General features: G+C 40.4%; 1 protein-coding gene and 1 long non-coding RNA gene across 2 annotated transcripts in view; one reads left to right on the forward strand and one right to left on the reverse strand.

The window, feature by feature from the left end:
* The window catches only part of FGF13 (fibroblast growth factor 13), a 77,562-nt gene extending 67,758 nt beyond the window's left edge, over window positions 1-9,804 (reverse strand). Inside the window, exons 1-3 of the mRNA XM_032264072.1 lie at window positions 8,835-9,804; window positions 6,836-6,946; window positions 1,330-1,433 (exon numbers count right to left, since the gene is read on the reverse strand). Of these exons, the coding sequence (XP_032119963.1) occupies window positions 1,330-1,433; window positions 6,836-6,946; window positions 8,835-9,021 (402 nt within the window). The 5' untranslated portion in view covers window positions 9,022-9,804. The remainder of the gene's footprint in view (window positions 1-1,329; window positions 1,434-6,835; window positions 6,947-8,834) is intronic.
* A 213-nt stretch (window positions 9,805-10,017) lies between these two features.
* On the forward strand, window positions 10,018-14,569 carry LOC116540533. Its single transcript, XR_004264486.1, has 3 exons — window positions 10,018-10,139; window positions 12,704-12,789; window positions 13,864-14,569. It is a non-coding gene; the product is annotated as an uncharacterized LOC116540533 (long non-coding RNA).
* The last annotated feature ends 1,350 nt before the right edge of the window (window positions 14,570-15,919 follow it).

Below are 15,919 nucleotides of genomic sequence, written 5' to 3' on the forward strand. Positions count from 1 at the left end.
ATATGAAACAGACTACCTGATTTACCAAATAAACAGGCCCTCTGTGGCCTTAATCTTCTCCCACCTCTTTCCTATCTTGGCCTCTGCAAAACAGGGTTATGATATGGTTTTCACCATATCTGCCAAGAATCTTCCTGCACACCTGGCTTTGAAAGAAATTCAGGAAACAAGCGAGCAAGCGTGGTAAAAGGTAGTGCTTCACTTGCAGTTTGAGGAACAGATTTCTATAGTCATACTAACAACCTTCTTTAAGATTTGCTAGTAAGAAGTTCAACAAGCAATTTTCTCCATTTTAAACATTCTTTTCCTTTATTAAAATACATTAATTCAAAACAAAGCTTTAAAAAATATTCATATATTAGGCTGGGCACGGTGGCTCACCCCTCTAATCCTGGAACTTTGGGAGGCTGTGGCAGGTGGATCACTTGAGACCAGGAGTTCAAGATAAGCCTGGTCAACATGGCAAAACCCTGTCTCTGCTAAAAATATGGAGTGTTACCACTACACTCCAGCCTGGACCACAGAGCAAGACTCTGTTTCAAAAAAATTAAATTAAATTAAAAATTCATATACCAAATAGTCTCCTATCTGAAACTAGATCTACCAATAAAAAATAAAATCCTAAGCCTAATACTGTACCATTTTGCTTATACCTAAATGCTAACATTTTTTTAAAGTTTAATTTGGCCCCATATTACATACTGAATTGTAGTCTATATTGTTTATACATTCATCTGTAAAAAGTTCCATTTTTCATTCTGTTCACTCCAAAGTTACAAGAAAAAGACAAGCAAGAATTTGTAGGAAAGGAAAGGTTAAATTGTGCTTATATTTAAAGGAGAAGCAATGAGGAATCCTGTTCTAATCAAACTGAGGATAAGAAATAGAACTCTATTCTAGAAAAACCCTTCTAAAACTGATTTTCATGTCCTTGAGTTGATCTGAGGCAGAGTGCTCATTATTTTTTCTAGGAGTAAACCTGGATAAATATACGTTCAACTGAGTTAAAGAAATGACTTTGCTTCCCACAGCTGCAAAGCAAGGCAGCAAGACAGACCATTATATGCTACACAAAATGATCCAAATGACACTGTATTAAAAAATGTTCAGTGAATATTTGATTATATACTAAAATGCTTGCTTCAAATAATTGATTAGTAATAGATATATTTTTCACAGAAAGTTAATTTGTCCTTTCAATTGAATATTTCCATCAACATTCTTTCTCTCATCACAGAAATCTGTAATGATAACACATATGAAACACATTTTCTTTCATATCAGATAAAAAGTATAATAGTCAAAACATGCATACAGTAAAAGGCTTACCGAGGTGTACAAGTATCCCTCACTGTTCATTGCCAAGTACAGCTTGGTTTGAACTCCCTGGATAGCCACCACTCGCAGACCCACAGGGATGAGGTTAAACAGAGCTGAAATTAAAAAAAGAACATGAAAACAATGTTACAATTGTGAAATTCATAACTTTTCAATGTTTCCAGCAGGACTGTCTGGTCCTACAAAAGTAGTGTGTAGTTGGTGAGGATATGCGTGTACATCTCTTTATGTATACATACATACAAATACACACCTACACACACACACACACACACACACACACACACACACACACACATCAAGGCAGATAGATAGGATCTCATTCTACCTTTTAGTGTATTTAATTTCATGGTTGCAGCCAGATAACAGGAACTGTAACTACGTATTATCTAACAGACTGGAGAAAATAGAAGGCTTTGGTCACAATTCCATGGTTTTTACAGTGTTGAAGGTGGGAAATCTTGATAATTCTGGAAAGATATAGTCCCAAGAATTGTTCTGTACATTAAATAGTGTCATCCTCAACAAATTAAGGTTTTAAACTGCTCCCCAAGATAACAGCTGAAATCCTCACAGTCATATTTAAAATCTACCTGTTGGGGAGAGGCCTAGACTTTTAGAAGAGTCCAATGCCCTCATCTAAATTATTTGTTATTCCCTAAACAAAAACTCCAAAATACATCCAGGTCTTGTAAAAAGAAAATGTTATTTTGTAGCTCTATGTTTAAGAGTAGTATTTCTTAAAGGACCAACATTTTCCAAGATAAGAGTTGAGAGAGCTCCTAGCTTTTAGTCTCCAAGAGCAAAGGACATAGGAATAAAAATAATGAACTTGAAAGAGGTGTATTTTATTAATTTATTATTATTATTTTAGCACAATAGTTGCAAGTGGGCAGCCAGTTGGTGCCAGTGAGGACTTCATTTCTCCATTTGAAGATTTGACTGCGTGAAACTTACACCCAGGCTTTCCTCACAACCACACACCACTCACTGGAGACAACTAGTGGGTGTCCTCCCACTACCAGCTGTCTACTCCCTCCCACACTCTGAATAAAAATAAAACAGTACATTTTTGAAACGTAGTGCTTGCCACACACATCTTTTGAAAATAGCCTGTGCACCTTTCTCTCAGGAGTCGTACAGCAATGTTGATGATTTTTGCCTTGTTTTGTAAGTTTATTGAGGATGATAAATCAGTCTGTTATGGTTTCTGTGTACAAGAATGTAAAGGAGTCACCCTGTGGGTAAGAATAGTTTTTCTGGGATCGCTTATCACTGTGCATATATATTCTCCTGTAGTAGGTGGGGTAATATGGATGAGAAATACTAATGAAGAACTAAATATTCCTTGGTGAGCCTACAATGTATCATTCCTTTAAAACCGGGGTGTTACCAAAGAGGAGCTAGGACATATTGTACAGTTCAAAAGACAAGTGTTCCTACCACATGCCACTGATGGCACTTCATTCAATACTCATCAAATTAAAAGCTGTGCCCTTCTGTTATGCGAGGTAAAGGAAAGTAATTGCACAGATTGCAAGCCAAGGTCTCATGCTATATTTGACAATGTAATGCACAGGCAAGAAGTCTGACATCTCTGAGCATGTCATGTGTATGTCATATCCCTTTCTGTTGACGATGTCTTGCTCACAGCAGGTGTTCAACACCCATTTGTGTATTGATAGCAATCTGTATAGTGAAAATATGATACTATGTTTTTTAAAAGTAAGAGATCACAATCCCATTTATATAAAAGCTCATAGTTGAAAAATTCTGAGATCTAAAAAACTAGACCAAAACTTCCACATGGGGTTGGTTTAAAAGCCATATCACTACATACCACTTGACAACTATATTATCATTAAATGTTTGAAACCTAGTTTAGTCATAGTAATAAATGACGGAGAATAATTATTTATAGAACTTCATGTTTTTTAATAATATTCTGAACTTTCTTAGTTCTCTTAATGCAGCTTATAACAAGCAGAAAAAAGAAACAGAGAGAGAGAAAAAAAAACTGACTTGATTTTCACCTTGTTCTCCAATCACTCTCTGATTCAGGTTTTAATAAGCAATGAAATGTCTAAATTTCAAACATCAGACAACAGAAGGAGGAAAAGAAGCAAAAAACATCAGCAATCAATTCCTGTGATTATTTTATCTTGAATAATGGTATTAACTATACAGCAGTACTATGTATTTTTCATTAAGTACTATAAATTTCTATGAAGCCTGATTAAAACCCAAAAATCATCACCCCAAAATAAAAACTTGATGAGAGTAGCAAATCTAGAGACTGACTGATAATACTACTGTGATCTTTTCATTTCTTTTAACATTCAAGATAGATCATAAAATGGGTTGGTTTAAAATATGTCTAAAGGGACAGTCTGCCCAGATAAAAATGCAAAGAAATTATATCAGGTATCAGCTTAAACCAAATAAATATCTTCCTATGTGCTTTTGTTTCTCTATATCTGGTATCTTTCCTCATGGGTTTAAGATATTATTTTGATCAGGATAAAAATATTATAAATATGAGAAGAAAACAATTGTCTTCATTTATGTATTTAAAACACATTCATTAAATACCTAAAATCTTCCATTTTAGTGAAAGTTTTGAAGAAACTTTTAAAACATAGAAAGAGGCCTGTTTCTTGTTTGTTCTCTGTTGTGTCTGCATCAAACACCTTCCACTTTGAAGGGCACTTCCTCAGAGCCCTTCACCTAGTTGGCACTCAGTGTTTGCTGAAGGCAACACTGAAGCAATGCTTCTTCATCAGTTGGGCTAAGGCCAATTTCTCAAAAGAGAATAATTAATAAAAGTATATATTAATGTAGATTGAAAAGGCAACATGTTGAAGTGATAATGGTACTGCAAGTTTGAAGAGAAAGAGAAATCTAGTCTTTTAAAATGTCCTTCCTTGCACCCAGGACAGATATAATAAAACTACTGCCATAAAATGTCTATCATCTTTTCCTTTTCAAGGGAAAATACATAATTTATAATGGCTGATTTCCTCATGATGAGATTTTATTGAACGACATTTATCATTGTAATAAATCTACATAAGGTTAAATGTATATCAAACATATATTTTCAAAAAATGGATATATCTGGATAAATGTGATCTGATTTATCATGACATTGTTTACCATGTCAGAATAAAAATATTCAATTCAATCAAATTAAACTAAATGAGAAAATATGCTGAAAAAAATAAAAGTTAATAAAAATAAGAAAAGAAAAACATAGACAAAGTACCAGGAATACATGTTAAGGAAATATTATGTATATGAGAGATAGTTGAAAAAGACAATTTATATTCTTGTTTTACACATTTAAAATAATTAAACAATACCAATAAAATTGCTTGGTTTTAAAGAACAAAGAATAAGTTCGGATGGCTGGTCTTCATGATATATCAGTTTAATCATTAAACCTTCTTGTTTTGTGATGGCTTATGCCCCATAATATCCTCAGTGGCAAAGCTAAGCTAACTCACTAGCTCCTGGTCACTCTCAGCATCAGAAGCAGATCCAAGCTCTACTGACTTGCTATTTCTACCGAAATACTTTCCATGTGTATGCATCATGTTATGACAATACTTACCTTTATTTGACTTACCTCTCTATTGCAATCTGGCTAAATACAGATTCCTGTTATCAGGCTATGTTCTTTAATGGTTTTTCAATATCATCAGTAGTACACAGAAATGCCATGTATATCAGTCAGAGTTATAAGACAACCAAAGGCAGACGCTACGCATATGTAGGAACTAAAGAGTAAAACCTACTGTATGATTTAAAGCTCTACAGTAAGAAATGGAACCTTGATATATGTGTATGTGTTGTGTATCTCCTAAAATGATTACTTACAGTGAGATCTTGATGAATTTGTTATATTGCTGTTAATAGGGCACAGCACATAAATTATCTAGTATTTTTTCTTTCTTTTCAAGAAACACATGTGAACGCCAGACCCAAAATATTTCTTCTCTGATTTAACATTTTCAGAAATGTTAAAAAGGGGAGAGACTGGATAGGCTCACTGGCAGCTAATCATGTACTTCCCTTCAACAATGCCCAATAGACCCATTTTCCTGAGGCACTTTGGAAAGCAAAGCAGCTTACATCCCCTAATTCCTCCCCCAAATATCAATTTGCACAACAATTTATGGGAACGTGTGATTGCAGATGATCACCATGCACTAATATCTGTTATTTGATTACAGTAAAGCCCTCTAGTTATACTTGTGTAATTTTTTCAAATAGAGGAATAAGCATAGAAGAACAACTAGAATTCAGTATAAAACTTTAATATCACAACAGTGACATAGAACTTTTGCAAAGCAGTGAAGAACCATTCAGTATGGAGGTTTTTCATCCTCTATACCAACAGAGCTTTCTTCAGTGGTAATTAAAAGTGACTTCCTCTTGAGGTTATAGCTTGGCCATCAGTCCAGGAAGCATTCCTAAAAGGTGGGAAACTTTTTACACTTAACATTGAGACCCTCGTCAATGGCATTGCTGTAGCCATACATGTCCAAAAAGCTGCAGAGTATACTGCTTACCATTCAGACCTACTTTCCTTGACTATTTTCTCAGTGACAATGGGAGCATAAATGGGAAATTATCAAAGGGTGTGAGAGAAATTCAGTAGAAATTAGAGAAAAGAAAGAAAAAATTGTGAGAATTAAGTGCTCTAGCCTTATGAAACATTTATTAAGTCTCCAGAAATCTGTAAATTGCAAGAAAACATCAATTATCATTGAAGAAAAGCCAGTATTATTTGTGTTTATATTTTTATTACACCAAATAAATAAAACATACATAATTAAAGGTTCTTTAACATCTTAGAATCACCTTCCTTCAATAATCAGAAATAAAACCTAATTATTTTTTAAGTGTTTCTTTTTTACGCTCACCATTATAGTCTCCAATTTGGTCTTAAACCATGGTTAAAAAGAAAGAACTACAAGAAATTCCTTTACCCACCTGTGGAGGTATATCAATGTTAAAATTCCACTAGTCTCAGGGTTATCGGTGTGTGTGGGGTGGGGGTAGGGAGCAGAAGTGAAAGCCTGTAGTGATGAATTTTCATGGTATGAAACCACTCCTCTCCCTTGGGTTAAGACCCGTTCTTAACAGTAGAGATAACATGCTATTTCTGGATCAGTGTGTGGGTGGGTAAATTTTCTGTGGGAAAAAAAGTAATAAAATCCAAAGGACAGCCATAAATCTACCTAGATTTCCATGGAGATGACATTTGGATTACTCTTCAGATGGTGTCAACATTATTCGCTTTAGTTTACTATCTTAGATAGATTCATATTCAACTTCCTTTAGGTTAATCTGTGTAAACAGGATTATGTAGTGTGACTATATTTTGCATTCAATTCAGGATTTAGGAAAGCATATTTATTTTTAAAATAAATAAAAAGAACACAATGTCAACAATATGCTGGCATATACTATTTATTTTGCAGTTACTTACTGTAAGTGCTGTCCTCATCTTTGGTGCCATCAATGGTTCCATCCGCCTGCAGCTGCAAGTGGTAGCCTTGTCGGCTGTATAGCTTGGTAACTATACCCTTAAGCTGAGGCTCTGCAAAGAGAACAATGGTTTGGATCAACTGATAAATTGTGCCTATGTAGTTGAAAAGACTGGGAATTTCAATTTCTAATTTCATTTACAAATCTTAATGGAAAAGGTCAAACTACGCTTTTAAAGTGTCTGGAAGAAAGAAAACAAACTCCGAGTTTCAATATAAATATCCAAACTAAAGAAACATTTTATTTCTTCTTCGTGGAAACATTGGGAAAGCTTCTGAAAGTGTCTATAGTTTCTGATAGCTTTACCAATGACTTGCGGAGTGGAACTCTACATCATTGAGTATTTGAAAAGGGTTGGTAAATGGCTACTTTGCCTTTTGAAATTGCACCACTTTTCATGCGAAAGGAAAAGGAGAAAAACAAAGATAATTCAGAGTTGTTTGCCAAACAACCAAAGACCAAAAACCCACTAGCAAAGATATCCTTCAGAATGACAATTTGAATAAATAATCTCCTTTATACTAAGAAGGTAGAAAATGCATAAATAACCTGGAACCCTATTAAGGAAAGTGTATTTGGAAAATTGAGACTTTAATACTAAAAAAGGGAGGAGGGAGATACAACAACCATTAGCAAATCCTGTTATATTAATTAGTGAAAATGTGTGTGAAAAGAGCAGGGCTTTTGTTGGTGGGGAGGAAAAAATCATTGCATACTAATTTTGAAATTTCACATCAGAAGTATGATTATGAAAAATATGAGTTCTTAATTAAAATGATTTTCAGTTATGAATCACCATAATTAATCAAGTGTCTAGTTTACCAATAACAGCCATATTATCCAAAATTTGCTTTTACTGAATACAGACACCTGCGCTGAAATAGTATTTATGTGATTATTCGAGCCATATCAGCATGCTTTGCAATCACTTAAGCCTTTTTGAAACAAGCCTAATTTACAGTTAATGCATTAAAAACTTTGTGCAAACAGAAAACATTATATCTGCTTTTCCATTCCAGGATGTGTAGCACACATAAATGGAGAAATAACAGATCAGTGAGTCTTTTTCTTGTGTGTAATATTTATCTAGTAAAAGGTAGAAAAGATTGTAAAATATTTATTTGGTTGAGAATGGCAAATAAACTGCATGCTCCCTTGAAGGTCTACCTTGACGCAACCTGACACCTAGAGCTGAATATCCAGTCGCCAGAATATCGCGCCACTCTTACCACTGTAAATCTCCAAAAGAACCCACAATCTGGCTGTCAGTTTAAATTCCCTCTTCAATCTCGTATTTTAATAGCATGTAACCAATTATACTAGTCTAATCAAATTTCTAAGCTCTTTGCAGCAAGGTTCTAGAAATCCCCCCTCCCCCCGCCACCCCAGCAAACATTTCGAAGCTGCACCACAAGTCAAGTCTGTCCCAAAAAGCTTAAAAGTAATGAAAGAAACGCAATGCCTAGACAGCAGAAGCCCACATCCCTTGGAGGTGGAAGCTGGAGGGGAAGGGTCTGACAGGCAGAGATAAAGGCAAGAGAGGGATTCCCCAGGCTCTACTGGGGCGGGAGGATGGTGTCTGTCCAGCTCTAAGCCTGCAATTTCCACGCCACACACATCATAGCCATGTCTGGGTCACGCCTGCTCAGAGCCCACCCGGCATGCACACACGTGACGTGTCCAAAGCTGAAGGCAAGTCTCCCAGGGCAGAATATGCACCCAGGTTCTGCGCCTGTCCCAGGGCAGTTGCAATGCAGCAAGCGTGTTACTGTTACGAAGGAGGCAAGAAAGCCATCGCCTTCCCACGCACGCACACAGGCTAGGTGGCTCTTTCTGCACAAGATGGGCCACCGACAAACTCACCTATGCCACATATCTGCCCCCCACCGCCCCTACCACACTCAAAGTATGGGGAAAAGAAAGCAAAAACCCCTTCCGACCTGGTCTTCTTCTGCGTCTCTTCTTGGAGCCGAAGAGTTTGACCCGGGAAAAGACATTTAACTTGTTTTTGTCGCAGCTGGTCTTGCCTTTGCTGGGGCTGCTGACACACTTGCAGGCATTGGATTTCTCGCGCTCGCGGGCTTGTCTCTTCTGACGGATGAGCGAGCTGGCGATAGCCGCCGCCATGGCCACGACGCCCACCACCACCGCTTCTTTTGCTGCCCCTCTCTGGGTTCACCTCCTCCTCCTTCTCCGCTGCTTGTACGCTGTCTCGCGACTTGGCCGCCTTGGTCTCCTTAGCTGGCGTTTGCCCGGGCTTCTCCGCACTCGGGCTTCAGCCAAGGAGGGGGCTCAGCATGCCGTCCGAGCTCCTCTGGCGGCGGTCCGGCTCCCGCGCGGGCTGCTGGCTGCCTGGGTCGGAGTCGACGCCACAGCCCCGGGCCGGGATCGCGGGCGAGACTGGCAGGCGGAGGCAGAGCTGCGCGACTGCGTGCGGTCGGCCCCTGAGCCCCGAGGACACTGTACAAGTCCAAGTGGCTCGGGTCGGAGTTTCGCGGCACCCCCCGCCCTGTGCCGCGCGGAGGGGGCCAGAGGAGGGAGGCGGGCGGAGGGAGTGAGCGCGGGCGGGAGAGAGGCCGGGAGCTCGGGCGGCCGGAGGGAGGAGGGAGGAGGCAGCGCGCGGGGGAGCGCGCCCTCGCCCTGGCCCCTCCGAGTCTTCGACTAGTCCTTGCAACTTCTCGGCTTGATAATCGGGAAAAGTTGGCCCGTGCCAGCTTTCCGACAGGGATCAAACAGGTAATGGCCTCGCATCTTCGCTGTTGCTGCTGCTCTGAGCGCGGCACAGTCGCAGCACACGAATTCAGCAGCCGCAGGCACCCTCCGGAACAGCGCAACAGCCTCCCTGCAGCCCCCTCCCGCGGCGGCCCCTCCCTCCCAGAGCCGAGTCCGCGGGCTCAGAGCCACAGGCCGCCCCTCCCACCCCCCCACCCCCCAGTACCCAGCCGGCCGTTCGGCTAACACCTGTAGGGGCTTCCGCACTGCCCCATCTTCCAAATCCTTCTCCCCTCCTTTTCCCGAAAGGAGCTTCGGGAAGAAACAGTGATGGGGGAGGAACCGGGATGAGGTAGTTGGGCTGACGGAGCGGGGTTCGCTCGGCATTGGGGGATGGCGCGGTGGGGGTGTTTCCTTAGTGTTTGAGCTGACCAGATTGTACTCGGGCTGGATCCCCTAAGAAGTTCGCCAGATTCCTGCCTCTGGCTTGGACGCACCAACCATCAGCAGAACCCTCACACACCCGCGCGGAAGTATTTTGCTTGGCGATACTTGTAGCTATTCAGGAGAGGAGGCCAGAGTCCCCAGACGGGTTCAGCCCCAGCCATAGCAGCAGAAGCCGGCACTGCAGAGCTGCGCCCGCACACCACGCTGCCACCCAGTGGTTTTTGCTGGCTTTTCATTTCAAGCCAATTTGTAGAGTACAAAACCTGTTTTTCCTCTGCGCCCCTTATCTATTCGCTCGGATTTCGGATCCAAGCAGAGAGCTTGGGTCGTGTACCAGAAACACTACGTATTTGGGAAATGAAAAGTCGAACCTCTGTATTTAAGCTGTGTCCCATCTCTAATCTCCGAACTTATTTTTTTCTACTCCTCCAAAGTCAGGCAGTCTCCCTCCCTCCAGAGGAACCAGTCTGACTCTTTGCTGGCCTCACTTTATTAACAAGTTCTGTCCTCTCCCTGTGTTATATTTTATTCTGGAGGAAAAGAAAAGAGTTTTTGAGGCCAGAAATGCAGCAAAGAGAAATGGCCTATCTACATCCCTACCTTCAAACAGACAAAATTATTTGACTATTTTACTGAATTTATGAGGCCAAATAGGAAGCAAATTAGAGCAGCTCTACTACCTGGAAGCCCTACACCATCTTTACTGGACTGCTACGTGGCACCCTTATCACCTCTTTTCAGAACTGATGTAAACGCAAAACCAGATGGTCAGCTTATCCCCAGACTCCAGCCTTTTTTTTCTTGTTTGACCGCCCAAGAAACAAGCTCGGACTCAGCAATACTTAAATACTTTCAGGCTTCTTAGCCCGTAAGAGCTGAATCACCTGACCCTTCTGTAGATTCCATTGCTTCACAGGGGAAACTGTTGCTATCCCTCCTTCCACTTCTCCCCAATCTTGAAATGCCTCTTGCTCCACCAGAAGTACCACTGTGTGTCTGCAAGGCAGACTGGGGTAAATGTTGCAGTGAGTTGAGACTGATAGTTACAGGAGAATGATGCCAAAGGGTCTGACTTTTTCTACCTACTCTTCTGTACTTTTGGCTTTCCCAAATGAAAAGGGAGGACAAGGTAGACGAGAGTTTTAGCACCTCAAGTCTATTCAAGTATCGACGTCTTTAAACTTTTATTCATGGGGAAAAATAAATCCCTGATGAATGACTGATTCGTATTGATTCTGAAGAGTAGGAGTATATTTCTCAGTTCGGAATGTATGTGATTGTTGTTTAATTTACAGATACCATTGAAGGAAAATATCTTACATAAGGAGGGGTCAGGAGAAGCTTTGATCAGGGCCAAATATTTGGGGTGGGTGATGAACAGGTACAAGGTCTCCACTTACTCCCTGTATGCTTTTACCTTCTACTGAGCACCAAACCCAAGGGCCTTTTGTTCCTACTCTTGTTTCTCTCTTGGGACACTGACCCAGAGCAGGCATGCAAAAGCTAAAGAAAGATGAAGTTCTGAGTCAGGAAGGGGATAGACCTTACAAGGATAGATGGTATTGAGAAAATCATAAGGACTTTCCTACACCCTTTTTCCTCCACTTCTCTCAGATAGCTCTCACTGTTTGCTTCAGCAAACACCATTCATAAGATATTTTCAGGATGCCTGTAGAATTCATGATGTGGCCACTCTCTGATAGATATTAGAGGTAAACAGATTCAGAGAACACTTCAGGAATAGATAATAACAATGGCAGGGGCACTTATTACAAACTTGCAAACACAAACTGTAAATACATCCTTTTGTTTCTAACTCCTGTCTAGCACCCACCTGAGCTCATGGAGCCATTGGGCCAAAGCTGATAACCACATGATTCTACACGTGTTTATAGATGTCTTTCTTGCTCTAATCCTTCTCTCCCTGATGAAATTGTATAATATTGAAAAATGAAGAGTATGGGGTAGGGGGAACCAGACTCTCCTATCACACGTTCCTGCCAACCCACAAAAGGTATTTGTACCTTTTTATACCGTGCCCGCCTTGAATCTTTTGTCTTCATGATCAGGAAAATGCATGGCATATTATTAATGACACTGGAGAAGGGAGCATCTCTCTGTGATCTGTCTGCCTACAAACCTCATTCCTTCTCCTCTGTCTTCCACTAAGAGAACTCACAAAGTCCTGTGACCAGAGGGTAAATTCAATCTGGGACAGAAAGTGAAATAAAACCATTTTGAAATTGGGTCCAAATCACATTGTTCAATGAAATTAACCATTAATAAAGCAGATATTGGCTGTGTGTGGCGGCTCACACCTATAATATCAGAACTTTAGGAGGCTGAAGCAGGTGGATCACCTGAGGTCAGGAGTTCGAGACCAGCCTGGCCAACATTGTGAAACCTCATCTCTACTAAAACCAGAAAGTTAGCCAGGCATGGTGGCGCTTGTCTGTAGTCCCAGCTACTCAGGAGGCTAAGGCAGGAGAATCGTTTGAACCTGGGAGGCAGAGGTTGCAGTGAACTGAGATCACGCCACCGCACTCCAGCCTGGGCATCAAGAGTGAAAGTCCATCTAAAAAAACCCAATAAAACAAAAAAATAATACAGATATGTTCGTGTTTTCCTAATTCTCTTGTCTTTTTCCTAGGTGCTTAAAAATTCAGACAGGAGTGTGAATATTACTTTCAAATCTCTAACAGAAAACTGTGCCAAAGTTGCATACATCTTGAGAAGGTATAATGAAAGACAGAATTGCAGCCAATTCTAGAAAAGCATATTTTTCTTTTCTTTGCTGCCCCACTGCCATCTTGGACTAATAGTATGACATTTATATAGGGGAAGTAGTAAAGAACTCTCTTTTGTCACCTATTTCCAAATCCCTTTTTCTCCTGTTTTGATTTGTTCCTAGCAGTTCACATTGTGCCCTTACTATGGAACTTCCTGGATCTCCTCCATATTTGTAAATTTCAATTATCTCTGCTTAGCTACCCTGGTGGTTCAAACTCTTCTATGCCCCATGGGCCTGTTCTCCTTTGTTTCTCCCAGTTCTCCTCTCTCCCATTGTGTTGTCCACCAACCTCTCTTTTTGACCATGTTCAGAAAGAAAGCATTCTTAGCTTCTTTTTCTAACTCAACTCCTGAAGAGTTCTAGCCTGACAGGCTGGAAACATATGTTTTAGTCCTATCTCTGCCACTAACTGACTGTGTTATCTTGAGTATGTCATGTCTCTATATTACAACCTCCGTTTTCCCATCTTTAAAGTAATGCTCAGGCAAGATTGGCAGTCTTCACTTTGTATTCTTCAGCACTCTAAAAGTAATGAAAAGTAATAAAAGTTCCCTTGCCAATGTTTCAACAGTAGATTTAATCATTTTAATTCTTTTCATTCGAGTGTTTACTTCAATTTCTGTTTTCATCTGTTTTATATAGTGGAGCTCATTGTATGATTTATTATGTAAAAAATAAAAATGAAAAGATTCTGGTACTAAAAACAAAATGTTTGGAAACCTCCTGATGACATGTTCCTTAAAGTCCTCTTGGCTCTAAGAGCCTATGATTATTTTTCCCATGTGTCCCTGTTCCTACTTCTTTATCTTCCCCTCCTCATACTTCCCATCTCTCTGTTCTCTTCCCACCCCATGAGAAAATAAATTCTAAATTGAATTCCAAGGAAAAGTGCAAAAGTCCCTTTGATTCCACTTCTCGTGGGTTCACTTGAGAACTGGGTTTCATTATTCTTTTCAGAGAGTTATGTGAGTTATCAGGGCATAGAATGCTGATCATTCTCTGCCAATCTCTTTAGGCAGGACTCAGAGGAGCTGTAAGGAAGCTGAAGGGACCTGCTCTCAAGAGGCATCTCCGGGAGAGAGGCAGAAACCCAAACAGATGTGACTGTGATGAGTAAAAATGAAAGAACTCTGACAGCCTAATCGGGAGCAGCCTCAGTCTCTTCAGAGAAGAAAGGAATTGGCTGTCTTTCTGAAACTCTGAAAATGAAAGATTTCAAACACCCTTCCTCCATGAAGATAAGCTCACTCAGAATCACTTGCCAGTTTGTTCTCCTTCTATACTAACAGTTCACCAAAATGTCTGAGTGGCAAGATACCAGGTCAAGGACTGATTATGAGCTCAAAGAGAGGAAACGTTGGCAGGTTAAAACGCACCAAGGTCGAGTAACACTGGGATCTCACCATTCACTAACGAAGGCAGCAGAGAAGTATTTACCAGATGAGGTAGCCAAGTTCCACCTTCTGTGTTCTATCTAATTATGTACAGAGTCTCAGAGAAAACACTGGTTAGAAATACAAATGAGGAGAAAAGAGAAAAGCTAACAGAGTAGGCTCTTAGCAGCCAGCTGCCAGCCAGGCACAGTGGCTCACACCTGTAATCCCAGCATTTTGGGAAGCTGAGGCAGAAAGATCCCTTGAGCCCAGGAGTTTCAGGCTGCAGCAAGCTATGATCCCACCACCTCATTCCACTCTGGGTGACAGAGTAAGACCCCACAAAGAAGAAAAGCAAGAGAGAGAGAGAGAGAGAAAGACAGAGAGAGACAGGGGAAGGAGGGAGGGAGGGAAGAAAGGAGGGAGGGAGGGAGGGAGGAAGGGAAGAAGGGAGGGAGGGAGGGAAGGAAAGAAGGAAGGAAGGAGTGAGGGAGGGAGGGAAGGAAGGAAGGAAGAAAGGAGGGAAGGAAGGAAGGAAATAAGGGGAAGGGGAAGTGGAAGGGAAGGATATAGACTCTTAACACTTAACTACAGGAGGAAAAATGCAATTTAAGGAAATCTTGTTAGTGTCACACTAGAATTCCAGGTAAAGAGTGACTACTGTATCCTGTTCCATACCCTGACACATATATTAGCTGGCAAAGATCACATCATTTAGGGAAGTTATACTTCAGAAACAAAGGTCTCCAGGACTATCATTTTAGGAACTGATTGGCTCTTCTGAATTGCATTTACAACGAAAATTCAAAAGACTTTAGGCTTGCATCACACTATGATGGTGGCTTGGTTTTCATTACGTCCTGTCTCTGAGATCATTGTCTAAATACTCAAGCTATAGAATTTACTGAAGCTACCTCTGATTTATATTTAAAATCAATTGAGGAAACACTGATTAATTCTGATCCTTAAGAAAAATCCTATAACCCACATAAAAATTTCATTGTTCAGTCATAATTTATGAACATTAAAGCCATAAAACACATTGATGGTATTAATCATGTCCATGAATTCAGCTCTTCACCATTTAATTAGCAACGGCAACTGCAACATCAAGAGTTCGAGGCCTCTGATTGCCTGCTTGGCCATTTAATCAAGAAAACCTGGAGAGGAATAGCAGCCTTCTAGGGTGGAGGTTTCTTGATCTTGAGGAGAAAACACAGGAAATGAGCTTAAGCTTTAATATTTGGGGATTTAACTTCTGTACAAAGAAAACACTCTTTTCAGTGAAGGTTGTTAAATACTATAATTGATTTCTGAATTATCTTCTATAAAAGCTTTTATGAATACAACAAAAACTTTATCTAGGTGTGTATGTGGGGTGATTTCTATTAAGACTATCATTCTGTCATTAAAACGACACCACACTTTATATAACCATGACCTGCCACCAAGAAGTAATCACAGGAAATGTGGAAAGGGGCAGTAACACCATTATGAGAAGGCAAAGGTCTCCTTTGATAGGTCATGGGGATTACTAGTGGTTTTCGTTGTTGTTTTGTTTTTTTTTGTTTTGTTTTGTTTTGTTTTTGAGACTGGGTCCCTCTGTCATCCAGGCAGGAGTGCAGTGGTGTGTGATCAGCTCACTGTAACCTCCAACTGCTGGGCTCAAGCCATCTCCCACCTCAGCCTCCTAAGTAGCTGG

Source organism: Sapajus apella, unplaced genomic scaffold (assembly GCF_009761245.1).
Source record: "Sapajus apella isolate SASKATOON/1434 unplaced genomic scaffold, GSC_monkey_1.0 scaffold141, whole genome shotgun sequence".
Taxonomy (NCBI): domain Eukaryota; kingdom Metazoa; phylum Chordata; class Mammalia; order Primates; family Cebidae; genus Sapajus; species Sapajus apella.